Here is a 17523-nt window from a genome sequence, read left to right on the forward strand (position 1 = left end):
CATGTGAGCAATTAAAAGCTGAGTCTGCCTCTTTTTGTCTTTGGTTCAGACTATACTGATTTCAAGATAGGCTTCAGCACCCAGATTTTGTCGTCTGGGAATGGCTCTGGAATGTGCATTATTTTTGCATCTCAGGTTAGAATTGGAAGAGAGAAAGTCTGTTTGCATGTAAAGTAGAAAATTATCTTATTGAGGTCACATTTCCTCTGAAAGTTTGATAGCCAGATTTCATCCCAGAGTTGCAAAAATCGTAACCTGTTGGCTCCTTAATAATTTTTATGAGGAAGAGTCACCCTCTTGCACAGAGAGCTGGGTGTAGGTGCTGCCCTAATTTAAATATAACGAAATTTCCCTTTACTGAATGATTTACATGTAAGAGAGGCTTTGTAGAGCCTCGGTGAGAGCAGCATGAAACGTTTTGTTCATGGTGTAACTCGTGTGCCCCGTGGCTCTTGTACAACCACACACTGATGTGTGTGTGCAGCCTTCCTAGTGCTGGAGCAGGATACCTGTGCCATGGACTGGGACAGGGCTTTCAGCCAATACAGAAATTCTCAACAGGGAATTCATGAGCCCTCCTTATTCCACTCAAGCACCCCAAAATCTGAGGAATTCCTTTTCTTAGGGGCACAGTGAAATTGTGCTGATTCTGCTGAACATGAGAGCAGGTTTTATTCTTCCAGCACTGGACAGGAGCTGCAGCTTTGCCCATCAGCAGTAGTGTCCTCAGGCTGTTTGCTGCCTTTGTAACTTGTTCCCATCTTTTCCACAAACCCCAGAGAGGGATTGCAGTTTGCTGTGCCTGCTTTGAGCTTTTCCTGGCATCACCTGCCGCTCCCAGCGCGCAGCGTCCTTCCCGTGCAGGCTCTTTGCCAAAAGGAAACCTCGACTTTTGTGGGGCACCAAGAGCATCTGGAGCTCAAGGGAAGTGACCTCAGTGCTGTGTGGGGTCCCACACTGCCCAAGCCTCCTCCTCCTCCTCTCCCCACAGGAGACAGAGTGACCCCGGTGGGTTTGTGCAGGCGTCGCCTCTCGGGGCCGCCCAGCTGGGCAGCGGATGTTGGGGTTGGTGATTCACAGGGGACAGGAAACCAGAACTGCAACGAGCCCTGCAGGAACAGCTCCAGCCCCAGCAGCTGGAGGAGCTGGAGGAACTGGAGGAGCTGGGACACCTCAGGGTAAGCTGGGTGAGGGAGGCAGGGATGGGCAGGGGAAAGTGCCCGGAGGCACCCGGGGCTGTGTGGGGACACTGGAGTGTCCCAGTGGGCTCAGAGATGCCACCTCAGACCTTGGGGACCTTTTAAGGAGGTTCAAGGTCATCCCTGTGAAACCTCTCTGAACAGCAACGGGGTGGACATCCCCTCCTCACTGCTGCTCCTGGCCATCAGCAGCTCCAAGGTAGGGATTTCCAGCTCTCTCTTCCCAGCAGCTTTTCAGACCCCTCTGAGAGGAGCCCATCCCACACAACCTGGATTGTCTGTTTTACACTATTGTACTTTGCATCTCCTTGCCCATCTGCTGATGGAAGTGTGGGTTTAATTACATTATTTCTGCATTCCCATCCTCTAAAATATTCTGGAAGGTTCAGCCTGTGCTGAGCTTCCCTCATCCCTGTCCTTCCTCTGGCTCCTGGTGTAGTTCTGGGACTGCAGCAGCCCACGCTGCTCCCCCTCCAAAGCCCAGTCCTTAAAAATAGCTGATTCAAACAACACTTCCTGGGTTTTCCATTGATTTCAGGGCTGACTGGCATCATGGATGTGAGTGTATTTATTTCACTGCATGTAAATGCTTGGAATAGCTGATTCTAGATGGAGAGAGATTTGGGTTTTCATCAGTTTTCTCTTGTGTGAATAATGTTCAGTGTAAGATGGGCCACGAGGCAGATAATTTAGCAGAAGATGATAATTTTGGGATAATCTTGTGTGAGATTGGATCACTTTGGAGTCCTTGGTTACACAGGGGGTGCCTGTGCTGCTAACATGGCATCCCCTGGGCTCCCAGTGAAATGCTGCTGGGAGGCTCCAGTGCTGCCTGGAACAGTTACAAATACAAGATATGTCTGTGAGTTTCCTTCTTGTGCTGCCATGCCTGCTGTGGTTGGGGTTTTTGCACCATATTTTCCACCCAAGGTTTTTAAAAAGCGTTTTCCAAAGTTATAATCTAAGTGGAAGTTGGTTTATCCATTCTAACTTTCCCCTTTTATCATAAGTTTTACTGAAATGCATCTGTTGGCATGAAAGCCTGATCTGCCTGAATAGCTGTGAAAACCCCAGAGTTTAACTCCAAGGCACAGCCTTCCTAAGAAGCCTGAGACTGGCACAAATCTGGTAGGAAATGAGATGTGCAGAGCTCTGGAAAGGAGCTTTGCTGAAGGCTCAGTGCTGGTCACTGAAGTCATTCCAGCCACAGGAGAGATTCCTTGGTCTGAGACTTTAATTCCTGAACTGATGGGACTTTCTGTGGCAATCTGTGCCACACAAGCAAACAGAAAGTGGAGTTGCTTTTCTTAGACACGTTAGAGACATTGACTCAAGCTGAATATTGCATCTGTTCAACAAGTCAGTGTGCTGAATTTCATATGGTGAGTCTTTAAATACTCTCTCCACTTCATATTTCATAGCAGTGACTCATCCTACCAGCCTGAATTAGAATTAATTTACTGCAAACTGGTGCAGACCACAAAACTTTCTGCAGGGGAGAGAAAGTGACTGCTTTATATTTGCCTTTTTGGGCATTTTTTGATAGATAGAATACATAATATAAATACATTAAATACATAATATAAATACATTATTTTAGTCTTTATCTTGCAATGGGAACTTAGGGGTGGGCTTGACATCTGCAAAGGGCTAAAATGTCTTCATCAGGAATTATCTCATGGAAAACCAGGCATTGCTGGGGCCACATCTACACACTCCTCACACTCCTGGTTTCTCAGCAAGAAGTTGAAGTTCACTTTAAGTGCTCTTGCAGATTTTTTTAGTGAGCTTTGTGCCTCTTTGCTGCTTTTGGGAAGTTATTCCAGACTTTCCATCCATTAGGAATTTTATTTCCAGCTTGTGCATATCCAGCCTATATCCACTCCTTTTAGAAGCCAGAATTGCCTTATTTTAATTGGAAAGTTGTTCTCCCTTTGTTTTGCTGCTCTTGGAGAGATGGACAGTGAGTGTCCATGTCCTCTCACTCTCCATTTCAGTGCAATTAAAAGCAGAAGACCTTTTAGTCTTCCTGGATAAAACCACCTCTCCTTCCTTTGGATCTTCATAGTGAGCCTTGTTACTGGGGTGAATCCTTAAATTAGGACAAGACCTGGCACAGAGCAGATAAACTTTTCCAAGTTCATTAATTTTCCCAATTTTTTTTTTTTTTAGTGAGAAAAATCCTTTCTCCTTGATTGCTAAAAATATCTGAGAAGGAGCAGCCCCTGTTTGGGAGGACGAGGAGAGCACAGCTGTGTCCAGACTCTCCCAGGAATTGCTTGTCTGGAGCAGCTGCTCCTGAGGGATTTGTGGCTGTGCCCTGGTCCCACTGGCTTCCTCAGCACAAAGAGGGGGGAAAACAGGCAAAAGGAGAAGAGAGAAGTGCATGAACCGAGCAGGGCATGGCAACACGATCCCAGTGTCCCTCCTAAACTAGATGGGGAAAAAAAAACCAAAACAGGTTCCCATTACTTTTTTTAAGAGTGCAGTGAAATTGTGCCTGTTTAGCCTCTTGGAAGCAGGGCTGGCCATCCATGAACTCCACACATCCCTCTGTGCAGAGACCTCCATGGCTCAGGGCTGTTTGTTCTGCTCTGCAGCTCCCCAGGGCAGAGCACAGGGAAGCACATTCAGCCTTCCAAATATTTTATTTATATCCTGCTAGCCGTGAGTAAGTGCTTCCAGCCTTCTGCTTGTCATAAATCTGTTCATCACCTCCTCCTGTCAGCTCCTTACCAGAGCAGGGCTTGTAGCAGAAGAAAGGATTTTCCATGAACTTGGGTGTTTGGGGAGCACAATTGATCTCCAGGCTGGTGTGTGAGTGTGACTTTGGGGTTTTCTTGGGGCATAAAGCTGTGATGGGGTGGGACACACCATGTCCTCTTCATCAGCCCCTCAAAGATCCACTTTTTGTGTCCCTGGGCTCAGGAGCAGACAGGTTTTGCTGCCTCACTGCCCGTGACCAAAATAAAACTGGCTCTGGAAGGGAGCAGGAGGCTGGCCATGCAGCAGGACAAACTAGGTCAGTGTTGTCAGGTGCCTTCAGCCCTGCCTTGCTTTCACTTTAAAGAAATAAAAAGAAGAGAAAAAAAAGAAAAAAAAAAAAAAGAAAAAAGGCCAGGAAACCCACAAAGCAGCAGCACTGCAGCCCTTTGTATTTTAGTCAGCAGCACTGGACCAACTTCCCTCAGCTGCCTCTTGGAGATGCTTTAGAGATGAGCCACAGCTCATGATTTCCATGGGAGATGCTGAGCAAAGGAAAAATGATGGGAGAAACCCCATGGTTTTGACTAGGCTCTTTTGGGTCCTGCTCCTCTGGGGTGGGGGCATGGAGGTCTGGGCAATACATTTAGAATAACTCATCTCATCTTCTTCAGAAAGTGCTGCAAAAAAGGGACAGAGAGGCCTCTGGGGGCCTGTAGAAGGCAAAGCTATGGTGGAGTGAGTGCTGGTGGCTGCCAGGTCCTGCAGAGCCCAGGGAACCTGGAGCACAAGAGGAAAAAGCCCAGTTTGTCCCCAAGCAAAGGGTGAGGTCACTTCTGGACTGCCAAGTGGTGTTTGGGAACCACTGGGAAGATGCTGACACCAAACCCCTTCAGCCACTGCTGCTGGCTTTGCCCAAGGTCTGTCTGAGTGGAAATGAGGGATTTTCCTTCCTCTCCTTCCATGCTGATTTACACCATGGTTACTTTCAGCCTGCCCTGATAATCAGGATTGTGGCACAGGGCTGAGACTTCAATGGCAAACTGGAGCACAAAGCTCCCACCACACCCTCAGCTGCTGCTCCCAGTGCCTGGCAGGGACAGGAGGAAGCTGCTCAGCCCCCACAGGCTCAGCTGCCATGGGAGGCTTTAGGTTTTCTCTGAACTGAACGAGCTGTCAGAGCAACTTCCAAACTTCTGCTGAGTTTAGGCAGAGAAAGGTTGTTTATTCCACTTTAATCAAGCAGAGGCAGAAGGTGCTGAGCAGGGCAGAATCAAGCTGCTGCTTTCTATTGTCTGCTACTGGCATTTGTTTTGTTATTTTGAATGATTTTAATGATCAATTGCTGTAATATATAATTTCTCTTTCATTCACCAATTTAATACAGGCTAAAGTTGTAGTAAGGGAGGTTGAAGGTAGGCAGCAGGAAAGCTTCCAGCCAGCCAGAGTGATGATGCTCTGGCCTTTGGCATGTTGAAGTGTCTCCATCCCTGGGGAAAACAGAGAGTTGATCAAACCAAAAATAAATTAAAATAATCTGTAACTAAAGAAAATCTGCCCCCGGGGAATAGGAATGGGTGAATGATCCATCTCATGCCAGCAGGCTGCTTTCTGTGATTTTTGTAGGATGTTTTGTATTTTGAAGGAAGAAGTTGAAGCCAAATTGAGATGATTGTTTAAAAATGTTAGCTGCTGTTTGTGAAAAAGCCTGTCATGGAAAGGAGGGAAGAGCCAGTGGCTGAGGCAGCTCAGTGCAGAAAAAGCTGTGGGGAATTTCACACTGGGAGTCCCTCTGAGCCAGAGCACGTTGTGCAAAGGTCTTTGCTGTTTAAATACTGCTAAGTGCCTCCCTTTTGCCCTCTCTTCTGGATTTTAAAAGATTGTTGGCTGCTGACAGGTCTGATGGCAGCAGGGTGGGTTTGGGGACTGGGAATGAGTAATTCAGGGCAGTGCAGGAAAAAGCCCAAAGTCCCTTCTGCATCCTCAGCAGCCTCCTGGATCCCGGGGGTGGGAGGGCAAACAGCACCTGACTTTTTGGGGCTAAAAGCTCTCTGAGGGATTATTGTATTTGCAGGGAATGCCCCAACAAAGGCATGGAATGATCAATCTGACTCCATGTTCTCAGAAGGCTAATTTATTACTTTATTATACTATATTGTATTAAAGAATACAGGAAGGATACTTACAGAAGGCTAAAAAGACAATAATGAAAACTCCTGACTCTCTCCAGAGCCCTGACACAGCCTAGCCCTGACTGGCCAAAGAGTGAAAACAACTCCCAGCAGAATGCAATGGAACAATCACCTGTGGGTGAACAATCTCCAAACACATTCCACATCAGCACAGCACAGGAGAAACAAATGAGATCAGAATTGTTTTCCTTTTCTCTGAGGCCTCTTCCCAGGGGAAACATCCTGGGCAAAGGGATTTTTTCCAGAGAATGTGAATGCCACAAGGGATGGCCTCACAGCCCCCTGTGTCCCCACAGCTGACAGGGTCCCCTGGCTGTGTGTTTCAGGCTGGGCCATGCTGCAGCCGGAGCTGTGGGCGGCCACGGCGCTGCTGCTGCTCGGGGCGGCCATCAGCCTCTGCATCAGGTGCCAGCTCTCAGGTAAGTGCTGCCTGTCCCCTGGCTGGAATTCCCTCTTGGAATGTCCCCCCCCATCGTGTGGGTTTGGCTCTGCTCAGCTGGGTACCCTTGTGGGAATGGGCTGTGGTCCGTGGTGGTGGTGGGTAAAACCTTCACTGAGAGCGTCCTGTGCCAGCGGGTGGGAGCCACGAGAGCACAGCACAGACAGACACACACAGACAGACAGACAGACAGACAGACACAGACACCCACATGGTGACAGACAGACAAATGAAGAAACTTGACAGTGAGGACACAGGAGGGTCCAGGTTTGGAGTTCCAACAAGAGTTTATTGAAGTCTAACACTGAAGGGGTCCAGGGCCCAAAGACACAGACACAGGAGGATCCAGGGTATAAATCCAGGGAAGGGACCAATAGGGAATGCCAGGGTGGATGGGCGGGGCTACACAAACCAATGGGAACACAGGGAAGGGAGAACTCTCTAGAACATGAACATATAGGGAAAAGGGACAGGGAAGGCCAATGGGGAGGACCAAACCAGGATAAATTACCACTGTGCTGCAGAGCTCTGTCAGGGAGGTTTATTTTCTCACCCTGAGCTGTGAGGAGTGCCTGGAGCCTGTGTGCATCTCCCAGACATTGCTGTTACCTTCTCCCCAGTTTGCTCATGGGTCTCCATGGGGATGCTCCCACGGCTGGAGCACAGAAGAGGCTCTGCCAGAGAGCCAGGAGGGAAGGAACACCCAAAAGTGCAGCCCCCCCTTCCCTGGGGCAGATGTAACACTGAGATAATAACACTGAGACCTCTACATGGTCATTGCAGTGCGTGGCTTTGGGGCTCCACCTGGGAGGATGAGCTCCAGGTACACAAATCCTGGGATTTGGGACAGCAGGGCAGGCAAGGGGAGTCTGGAAGATAAATTCATCCAGAGAGTAGGGTGAGCACCCAGTGGGGTTTGAGCCCCTCCCTGAGCATTGGGTGGGTTTCAGTGGGGGACAGGCTGCAGTTTGGGGTTTGGGGGCAGGACTGGCTGCTTTGCTTGGTGAGGTTTGGGACAAAAGCCACAAAGCAAACACAGTTTCAAAAAATTTCATCAAAGCCCTACTGCAACTGCTGCTCGCTGCCTCTGCTGTCCTGACGTGCTGAAGAAGCTTTGTGGATGTGTTTTATTGGCCTTTCTGATCTCCAGCTCCCAAATTATCCTTTCTAAGAGCTCTTTGTTCCCTTGTCTTCCAGCTACCAAACGGGAGGCAGAGCTGGATGAGCAGAGGAGCCAGTAAGTTGCATTTCCCAGTTGTGTTTCTCCCCCAGACAACCCAGCCAGGGTGAGCCAGAGCCAGAGCCAAGCTGAAGTCTGGGTTTATATAAAATAAAATAAAATAAAATAATAAAAAAATCAAAAATAAAAATAAAATAAAATAATAAAAAATAAAATAAATAATAAAATAAAATAATGCCAGGACGGGATGCAAGGCAGTGTGCCCCAGCCCAAGGTGCTGCTGAATGGGCAATGCCTTCACTGAGAATAATCCATAATGAAAGTGAAGCTCTGACTGTGATGTCACTGAATCATTAACTAGTTGGAAAAGGTCTGGGAGAGAAGGGCAAGTTCTTCTCCTGTTCTGTTGTGCCCTGAGATGAGATGGAAAGATTTTTTTATTCCATAAAGGTGTACACACATGCACTGCCCCTTGTTTCCTTCAGCAACAGACAAACCACAGCAAATGATGTTAAAAAAAGAAAAGTTGAGTGGTAAGCTTTGTTACAGGAGATGCAATGTGGCTCTGCAAAGGCCTCCAAGGGGTTGGGGTTTGTTTCTGTGTGGAAAGGCTCCAGAGTGATCCATTGCAGACTGATGGAGCAGCCACTGAAGGCTCCATCCCTCGAGGACTCTTGCTGAATTGTCCCAACTTCTTGAAATTTATACCTGGATTGGGTGGTTTGGGCTCAGGTTTGTGGTGCTGTGTGCTCTTTTTGGAGGTGTGGTTTGCAAGCAAAGTGGTTTGGCTCTGTGTTTGGGTTTTATGACAGCCTTGGGCCATGAATCCCAGCTGGGTATGGGGCAACCCCAATGAAAAAGGGGGAAAGGGTTCCCAAAATTGGAATTAATAAGTGCCTGTGTAGAAACACCTGCAGTAGAAAAGATGTTGAATTCTCTTGTGTTCTGAAGAACACCTCTCCTATTAACTGAAAAGTAAAGAGGTTCCTGGCCATAGGTTATCATTGATAATCTTATTTTATTCATGTTGATAGTAAGGGATGATGGGAGGGGCAGAGGCAGCAGTGGAGGTGAAGCAGGGGGGTTTGAAGCCACTTCATGCATGAACATCCATTTTTTTGTGACTAAAAATGTTCTTCTGGCCTTTGGTGGCTGAAGCATCAGAATGAGAATTATCCTAAATGATGTTCTCCTCCTCCCTGGATCCTTCCCTTGCTGATGTTGGCCACTCTACCAGTGTTCCAAAACCACATCTTGTCTTTAAAGGCTCAAAGAGTCCAGGAAGCTGCTCCCAGCTCATACAAGCCCTGCATGACATGCTGAGCAATGCAGCCTGTCATCTCACAGAGCCCAGCATGGTGCTCTCTGCCCTCCACTCACCAGTCAGGTCTCTTCTATCTGTTTCCCTTGTCATAAACCCCAAAATTCAGCTGAGCTTGTGCTGCTGTTTTTTCCAGGCTCGAAAGCCAGCCCAGGTTTGAGGTGATTCGATCCCATACCTGTGAGTATGAGCTCTGCATGTGGCTCTGCCTGGGGGGGAGGGCCCTGCCTGCACAGAACAGGGACAAAGTCATGTTCAAGGGGTCACCTTGAGGCCAGGCCAGGAAGTGATGAGACCTGGATTGTCCAAGCCACCTTAGATGCTTCTAGGTGTGTGAATTCTGAGCTGTAGTTTAAAAAGTGCCCTTTGCATTGAAAATAATTCAGTGAAGTGATGTTGTTGAGAAGTGACACCTCAGCTGTGGGGCCCTTGGAGCCAGGCAGGGCACCCAGTGAGAATGAAGGTGTGGGTGACACAGTGACTCACCCATCATCCTCCTCACTGCTTCCTGCAGCAGGCTGGGTTCAGGGCTGAAATTCTGAGTTCTGTGTCACCAGGAGCAGCTGCCAGGTCCTTGTGGGATGTGTCCATCTGCAGATGGCTCTGCCCTGCCCGAGGACTCTGCTGGCTCCAGCCCCTCAGCCCCTCTGCAAGTCTTTAATCTCAACCCAACCAAAGCTCTTGGCTGCCCCTGGCAGTGTGCAGGGAGGGGAATGGCCCAAAATCAGGTGGGTTTGGGGACAGTAGGTGAGAAGGCAGCAGCTGGGACTGGAGCTTCCTCCAGCAGTGTCTGCAGGCTCTGTGGTGTGCACAGACACCAGCTTTTTCTCCAGTTGCTTCTTGTTTTGACCATTTTTGAACATTCAAGGAACAGTCTGGAAGCTATTTTAGGAAAATGCCAGTCCCAGGGATCCCCCTCTGGTGGATGTTCTGTGCTCTTTGGCACATCTGCTACTGCCATAATAATTAATACAGTAATTTTGTTGTTGTTCTTGCCAGTTGCAACCCGAAGGCTGGAAAAAAGTAAGGAACCTGAAAACTTATCAATTGCAAGGTAGGAAAAAAACCCAAATAAAATCTAGCTCTAGAGCCAAGGTTGGATGAAATCCACCCACCATAGATGAACATTTGGGATTGCATTCTGGCCCCTTAGAATCCAAGAATAGTTTGGATTGCAAGGGACCTTTCAAGGTCACCTAGTCCAACCTCCTGGGAAGGAGCAGGGACATCACCTTGATTGGGTTGTCCACTTGTTGATGGTCAATAGTATATTTAGACTTTTTTGTGGATTTTGTTCAGTCTGGCTGCATTCTTCTGGCAACTGATTAAATCAAACCCAGGAGAGTGAGCTGTGGCTCTACATAACAGATAACATCATGGAAAAGAAATGGCCATTATTCACTGAGAAGCAGTTTGGTGTGATAAATCCCTTTCTCCCCATCCCCAAAACCCCCAGTAACTTCACTGCCATTGTAACTCTGCTGCAATGTTCAAGCATAGCTATTCCCATATTGGGATTTTACCCCAAGTTCTTAATCTCCCCTTGCTCCATGTGTGGACTTGATAACCTCACAGGGAGGTTTCATGGATGGTCCTTCTGATGGTGTGTAACTGCTGGTAGAGTTTGCCCAGACCTGGGATTTTAGGTCTCTTTTCTCTCTTTCAGTAAAGCCACCAAAGAGCTCAGTGCTTCCCGTCACCCTGGATATGGTGAGCAGCTTCCTGGGAAGACACAATGAACATCAGAGCTGTTGGAGGTGGAAGGGACCTTGAAATGATGTCATTCCACCCCCTGCCATGGGCAGGGACACCTTCCATTAGACCAGGCTGCTCCAAGCCCCATCCACCCTGGTCTTGGATGCTTGCAGGGATGGAGCAGCCACAGCTGCTCTGGGCACCCTGTGTCAGGACCTCACACCCTCACAGGGAAAAACCTCTTCCCAATATCCCACCTAACCCTGCCCTCTGTCAGTGGGAAGCCATTCCCCCTTGTCCTGGCACTCCCAGCCCTTGTCCAAAGTCCGTCTCTCCTTTAGAAGGGGCTCCAGGGCCTCCCCAGAGCCTCCTCTTTTCCAGGCTGTGCAATCCCAGCTCTCCCAGGCTGTCTCTGGAGCAGAGGGCTCAGCCCTTGGAGCCCCTTTGTTCACTCCTCTGGACTTGCTCCGGCAGGCCCACGTCCATCTGAATGTGGGTCTATCCTGGGTCTGAGTTTAAAGCCCAGTGCTCATCCTGCTGTGGCTGACCAGTCCTGGTTACAGCCACAGGCACAGATTGTTTAAAACATCACCCCTGGCTGTCCCAGCTCCTGTCCCCTGGAGTGTCCAGCCTTGCAGCCATGTCCCCTGACCTCAGAGCTGAGGGGGATAGAGCTGCTGGTGCTGCAATACTCTGTGCCTCCACTGTCAAACTGCTCCCATCACTCAGCTTCAGATCATGTCTAACGTGCCCCTCTCTTGTCCCCAGGGAGCAGGGACGAGCCCAGGTACCAGAATTTCCTGGCAGGTAAATGCTGCAGCCGTGCCTGGGAGGCAGGGAAGGAAGGAAGGCTGGAGGGGATGGGGGGTCCCAGGGGATGGGAGCTGGCAGGGAGTACATTTTTTTTTCCAGGGGATGGGAGCTGGCAGGGAGCACACGGGCAGCCAGCACTGCAGCTGGCAGAGCTCTGGCTCGGTCCATTTAGAGATTGCTTTGTGAGCCTCCCGCTGATCTGATTAGCGGGCAGAGCAGAGGGGATGGGCACTCCGAGCCCGCTGCTCCCTCCCGGGCAGGGTGAGCTGCTGCTTGCCCTAAGAGGATTATTGCTGTGTGGGGCTGTGCTCTCCTTTCCCGAGCCAGGGAGCGTATTCCCCGTGTCCTGCCAGCTGGCAGGATGTGTCCATGAGAGGTGGAGAGCCGGGGTTTTCCCAGGAGCTGGGCTGGATCAGGGCTCCCTGTGCTCCCTGCTCTGCTGTGGGCAGGCTTTGGGGCTGTGGCTGTGCTGGGGGTTTGTCCAGCTCTGCCCAGGGATGGCTGTTCAGGTTGATGCCATGGTGGGATGCTGACAGCAAACCCTTGTTCTTACAGAGAACTGCCTGCAAGAAGACACTGCCTACGTGTAAGTACCCAGTGCTGCTGCCAGCAGGGAGCCACCCTGGTCCCAGTGCTGTCCCAGTGCTCCCACAGCTCAGCCTGGGCAGGAGGAGCTGACAGTGCTGCTCTCCTCACAGGGAGCCCATGTCTCTGGGTCACTACTACAATTGCAGCAGGCTCTTCAGTCCCCCCCGTGCGGGGTCTCCATGCAAGCAAGGTGGGTTCCTTCTCCAGCCTGGCTCTCCCTGGGCTCCAGGAGCTCGTGAGGCTGCTCTTGCTGAGCTCTGTGCATCCCTGTGTGTGGCCTGAAGCAAGTGGGGGGCCAGGGGACACATTCATTAAAAGGGTGCAGCAGAGCTGTGGGGTTTGAGGTATCCCAGTCCATCAGTCCATCTGTTGCCTATAAACAGCACTGCCCCAAACCATTGGTGACTGTGCTCCTGTGGGAGTGACCTGATTCCATCCCTTGGTCACCACAGGCTGTCACTAAGACTGACTATTTTTTAGCTAACCTACATTTCATTGTGGGAAACAGCCCACAGGTGCTGAGGGATCTCCCCAGGTCACTTACACTTCCATAGGTCCTTTGTCACTCCTCTTTCTTCTCTCCATCAGAGAAAGATGAGGATTCCTATTCCTATGAAAATGTCACCATTGGAGTGTCTCAGGGCTCTGATCCAGGTAAGGGTGCTGCTGGCACGGGTCATGTGTGTCACACCAAGTGCAGAGAAGGATGGTCACCTGCTTAGCCAAGGGAAACCTGCTTGTTCCCAGCTCAGCTCTTCCCAGCTTGTTTCCACCAGCTCTGTGTCATGGGGCTGACACACAGGGGCTGCTGCAGGCATGGAGCAGGCCTGGAACATTTCCCCTTTCTGCAGGAAAATGCTCATGGTGATGCCTTCACCCTTGTGTCTTTCACTTGGTGGTTTCTGCAGCAATTCAGGAGCTTTGGGGTCTGCATCTTTAGTGTTGTTTTAGCCAGGATGATTATGGTTCTAGCCCCTAGGTCAGGTTTCTCACCAAATCCAGCATGAAGGCTGCAGCCAGGAAGCTTGTGGAGGGTGACACTGGACCACAGTGTCTCTTCAGGGCTTCTAGCATCAGTCCTGGGGTGTTGCAATCAAAATAGGAAGTCAGTTTGGTTTCCTTCTGTGAGCTAACACAGGCTTTCTGCACTGCTGAAGCCTGTCCTGCCTGGCTTTGTGCAGAGTGATTAGAGGAGGCAGGAGCAGCAGGGACCTGTCTGATCCCCATCCCTGCCTGCAGAGATCCAGGCACGTGGCCAGGGCTGGGAAATGATGAGGCAGCATCAGCAGATCTGAGCTGGCTGGAAGCTCAGCCACGTGCACGGGGCAGGAGGGGGCACTTGCAGGAGGGGGCCCACAAAGGCCCCTTTTTTGTCCCTTTGCTGCTCAGTATTGTCCTGTCCAAACCCTTCCTTGTCACAGATGATGCTATGGACTATGAGAACAGCATGGCAATACTCACATGGAAACTCCAGCAAGGGCAAGGTATGTTCTCAGCTGTTATTTGCTGTGCTTGGAGCACCAGGCCAGTATAGACCATGCAAGGGCAATGCATCCATCACCCTTGTCTTGAGTTAGCTTCTTCCCCAGTTGTCCATGATAAATATCCAAGGCAATGTGCAAACTGTAACACACTCCTGCAGCTGAATGCTGCTCTGCTGGGACGTGGTGTCTGTCATACTCCAAAGGCATCTTTTGGGGGGCTGTGCCTAAACCCTGACCAGGGGATGCTTCAGAGAAATGTTGCTCTTCAGGTCTGAAATCCTCTTACAACTGAATAGCCCCAGCACAGGCACAGCTGTGGAATCTCCTGTGCCACAGAACTTTGTGCACACACCCAGTGGCTCAAAGTGACTCTCCTGCTGTGGTCAGGGGCCCTGTTTCTCAAGCTGACCTTTTAACAACAGTTTCATTTAACGTGTGGCTTCCTGTGAGGCATGAGGGTAGTTCTGGCCTGGGGGACAGTGGGGACTGTGCACATATATATTTAAGAGCTCTGGTGTGAAAGTTGTCTAAGCAAAGTGATTCCTGTTTGCACATTCTCTAGATTAAATCTTTTTTGGCTCTGAAGAGCTGCCCAGAATGTTTGCAAATTTGCTGTGATCATTTTGAAGCCTCTTCAAGGAGACCTTGACACTGATCTGAGTTTTCTTAGCCCAGGCACAAAAACATGTCAGCACCAAAGGCTAAATATTGGCAGGACACATGCTGTGTCAGTGGTCTGTGTGTTTTTACAGTGTGTGTTTTTACACCACTCACTGATCAGTGCTTCATCCTCACCCACAGCCCCAGTGACAGAAAGCTCGGATGATGAGCCAGACTACATCAACACAGCTCCTGTGTCAGGCCCTGCCCTGCTGCCAGAGCAAAGGTAGAAACAGAGGGAAGGGTTGGTGTGTTAATGTAGGGTGGGAGGGTTTGGTTTCTGGTGTTTATTTAGGGGTGGAGGATTTGGTTTGTGCCAAAGGGAGTTCAGCTGGAGCTCTGCCCTTGCTGGCAACACCAGCAGCCCACGTGAGCAGTGAGGAGTGTGAGGAGCCCACCCTGTGCAGTGCCTCATCTCTGGCTGATGCCAAGCTAACGTGGACCATGGAGACAAATTTGTCCAAGTCCACGTCCCAGCTCCAGCACTGCCCTCCTCCAATGGGCACAGGAACTCCAAACTGCTCCAGGGCACCTTGAGACAGCACTGCCACATGCTGTGGGCAGGGACACCCAAACCCCCTGCTTTGAGCAGGGATTCCCTCAGCTGAGCCCTGCCTGCTGTGCTCAGACCACACATCCTGCCCCATCATCAGCACCAGCCTGATGCTGCTGATAAAGAGTTACTGAAGGCAGAGAAAGTAAAAAATCTGCAGAGAGCTGCAGAAAGGTTGCATGACACTGAGGGACAGTGATTGATGTGCTGGGTGGTGCTGGTCACCCTGCTCCAGACTGGACCAGGACTCCAGCTGGGAGATGGACTGGGACCAGTATCACTCTCCTTGTTGGGTTTTTACCCTCTTGAGCACCTACAGAGGCCCAGTGGGATTATCCTTATGCCACGTGCCAGTTGCTCTGGTTTTAGAGGGTTTTCTATTCCCCAGACTGTCCCAAAATTGGATATTTCTGAAGCCATACAGAATACTTAAGATTTGTCCCCGCCATGCAAAGCACAGTCATCCCATTCTGCACACTAGGGCATTTGCTTCTGCTGGATGTAGCTGGACATGGAAAAAGCCAGCCTGAGAAATCTGACCATGTCTTGCTGCCAGGCATCTTTTTGCCATTATAATGATGCCTCTGTTGTAGCCTTTGCTAGCAGAGTAATATTCTGAAATTTCAATATCCAACCGACAAATGCCAGCAGAAGTTCTCCCCCAAGGGAGGCTGAACTGAGAAATGGGCTCCTGGTGCCTCTGTGCCTCCTGCTCTGATCAGGGATCCTCCTCCAGGAGCATGAATGGGGCTTCTGCTTAGACATGGACACTTGGTAGTGTATGTCACTACTTGGCAAGAAAATGTAGCAGGCAGCAGAGTTAAGCTGAAGGCAGGGGTTAAAAGTCAGTGGACTCACTGTTTTTCTCCTCTTATTTCAAGTATTCTGCATAAAGTCTGAAGAAATCTTTTGCTGAGCTGTAAGAGGACACCCAGCAAACAAGCACAAAGGGAGAGGGGAGATTTCCATCCCTCAGTGAAATCTCCTCTCCAAACTGTGCCTGCAGTGACACAGAAGGGGTGTTACTGAAAGAAGAGCTGCACTGCTTGAAGCCCCACAGGAGTCCAACTGCAAGCCAGCAAGTGGAGAAAGCACTCTGCCCCCAGTGACCACGGGCAAGCCCCAGGCTCCTCATCCCAGTCACATTCCCTGTGTCCACTCGAAGGTGGCCAGTCTGGGCAATGTTTTCTCCTGGCAGGCATGAAATGAATCCTTCCCTTGCTGAGCAGTAATGCAGCCAGCTACTTAATTTGTCAGGGTGACTCATGCCCGATGTATTAAGCCACAGGGATTATGTTCTGATTTAGTTCCTGTGCTCTCCTATAGAAACAGTTTCCTATGTGAGAGGAACTGGTGAGGCAGAGGTGGTGTTTATAACAGCAGTGGCTGTCTGGAGCTGAATGAGATTCCAACCTGTTCACAAGAGCTAAAGAGGATTAAATGCCTGCTTATCCACGGGCATGTCATTCACAGGGTTGGTCTGTGGCAGTTTTCCTGGTGTTTCAGTATCTGTTTTATATTGATACAAAGAACAGCAGCAAGTGAGAGTCAGATCCACAGCCCCCAGCCTCAGAAACTGCACCATTCCTTCAATATGGCTGTTGGAACATCATCCCAGAAACAGAATCCCTGTCTCCTGAGCCCTGATGCACAGATCTGGCACTTCTGGAACACTTCTTTATTAAAACTGAAAAGCTTCCAAAGAAAATTGGGTGTTTTGCTATGCTTTGCCATGATAGATGTCTGCATGACCACGTGTCAAAGAAATGGGAGGTGACATGGAGTGATGTGCAGGATCTTATGGGGAGAAAATGCATTAAAAGCCTTCTTCCTCTAAATCAGATCAGAAAACTGTGTTTCAGGAAAGAACACAGCCCACAGTCATGGTGAGTGAGCAGAGAAGGGGAGCTAAGGGTTAGAGAGCTGTGGTGTGGGAGAAGGGATGCCAGGTGCTTCCTGCTGCAGACAACTTGGCTCCAATTTTAGCAGAACCAAGAGAGACCACAGGTGCCCACTGTTGGTGCAGCTGAAATGGTGGCTGGGTTGGAGTTTGGCTCAGGAGAAGGTTTGCAACTGGTCCCTACAAATGCTACAAGTTTCCACAGGACTTTTACAACAGAGATCAGTGCACTTCAGGGAGGCAGACAGGCAGGGAGCTACAGCCTGGTTTTCTACTCACTCCAACCCAGTTTCTCCTCACACCCTTAGGTCTCCTGATGGTCAAATGCTCTGCAAAAAGTCTGCCCAGGTGCATGGCAGCAGGGTGCCCCTGAGCCAGCAGCACAGACAGTGACAGGAAAAGGGTGCTTTTGTCACTGAAATTGTGCCTGGACCTCACAGGGCTGTCAGACTGTTGGGATTCACCCTCAGCACCTGAAGAAGATTCCAGTTTCCATGAAGTGCTGCAGACTGTGGGTTGTTCACTGCGAGGGTGAGCTGGTTGTGAGTGATGTCAGGTGATTCATCTCCCAGCCAAGGGAGCCATTCATGAATAGGAGATTAGCAGCAGTGACAGATCCTTGGCACACAGCAGCAGATCCAGCTGGAGACCTCCCAGAAAGTTCTAGGCATTAGGTCAGTGCATGGTCAGAACATGAAAATACAAGATTTATTGTTCTCCTCACTAAGCAGGGAGGCAGATTACACCAGTTAGATTTTCTTGGTACAAGAAAATTTTACAATTTTCCAATCCTCCA

General features: G+C 49.8%; 1 protein-coding gene across 1 annotated transcript; it reads left to right on the forward strand.

Moving 5' to 3' along the window:
- The first annotated feature begins 954 nt into the window (after positions 1–954).
- On the forward strand, positions 955–16513 carry LAT2 (linker for activation of T cells family member 2). Its single transcript, XM_018919301.3, has 13 exons — positions 955–1178; positions 6421–6513; positions 7731–7770; positions 9171–9214; positions 10034–10088; positions 10701–10744; positions 11498–11536; positions 12098–12128; positions 12241–12320; positions 12719–12784; positions 13552–13614; positions 14416–14500; positions 15709–16513. The coding sequence occupies exons 1-13, from the start codon at positions 1058–1060 to the stop codon at positions 15725–15727; spliced, it is 780 nt and encodes a 259-aa protein (XP_018774846.2). The 5' UTR covers positions 955–1057; the 3' UTR covers positions 15728–16513.
- Positions 16514–17523: the final 1010 nt, after the last annotated feature.

Source organism: Serinus canaria, chromosome 19 (genome assembly GCF_022539315.1).
Source record: "Serinus canaria isolate serCan28SL12 chromosome 19, serCan2020, whole genome shotgun sequence".
Taxonomy (NCBI): Eukaryota; Metazoa; Chordata; class Aves; order Passeriformes; family Fringillidae; genus Serinus; species Serinus canaria.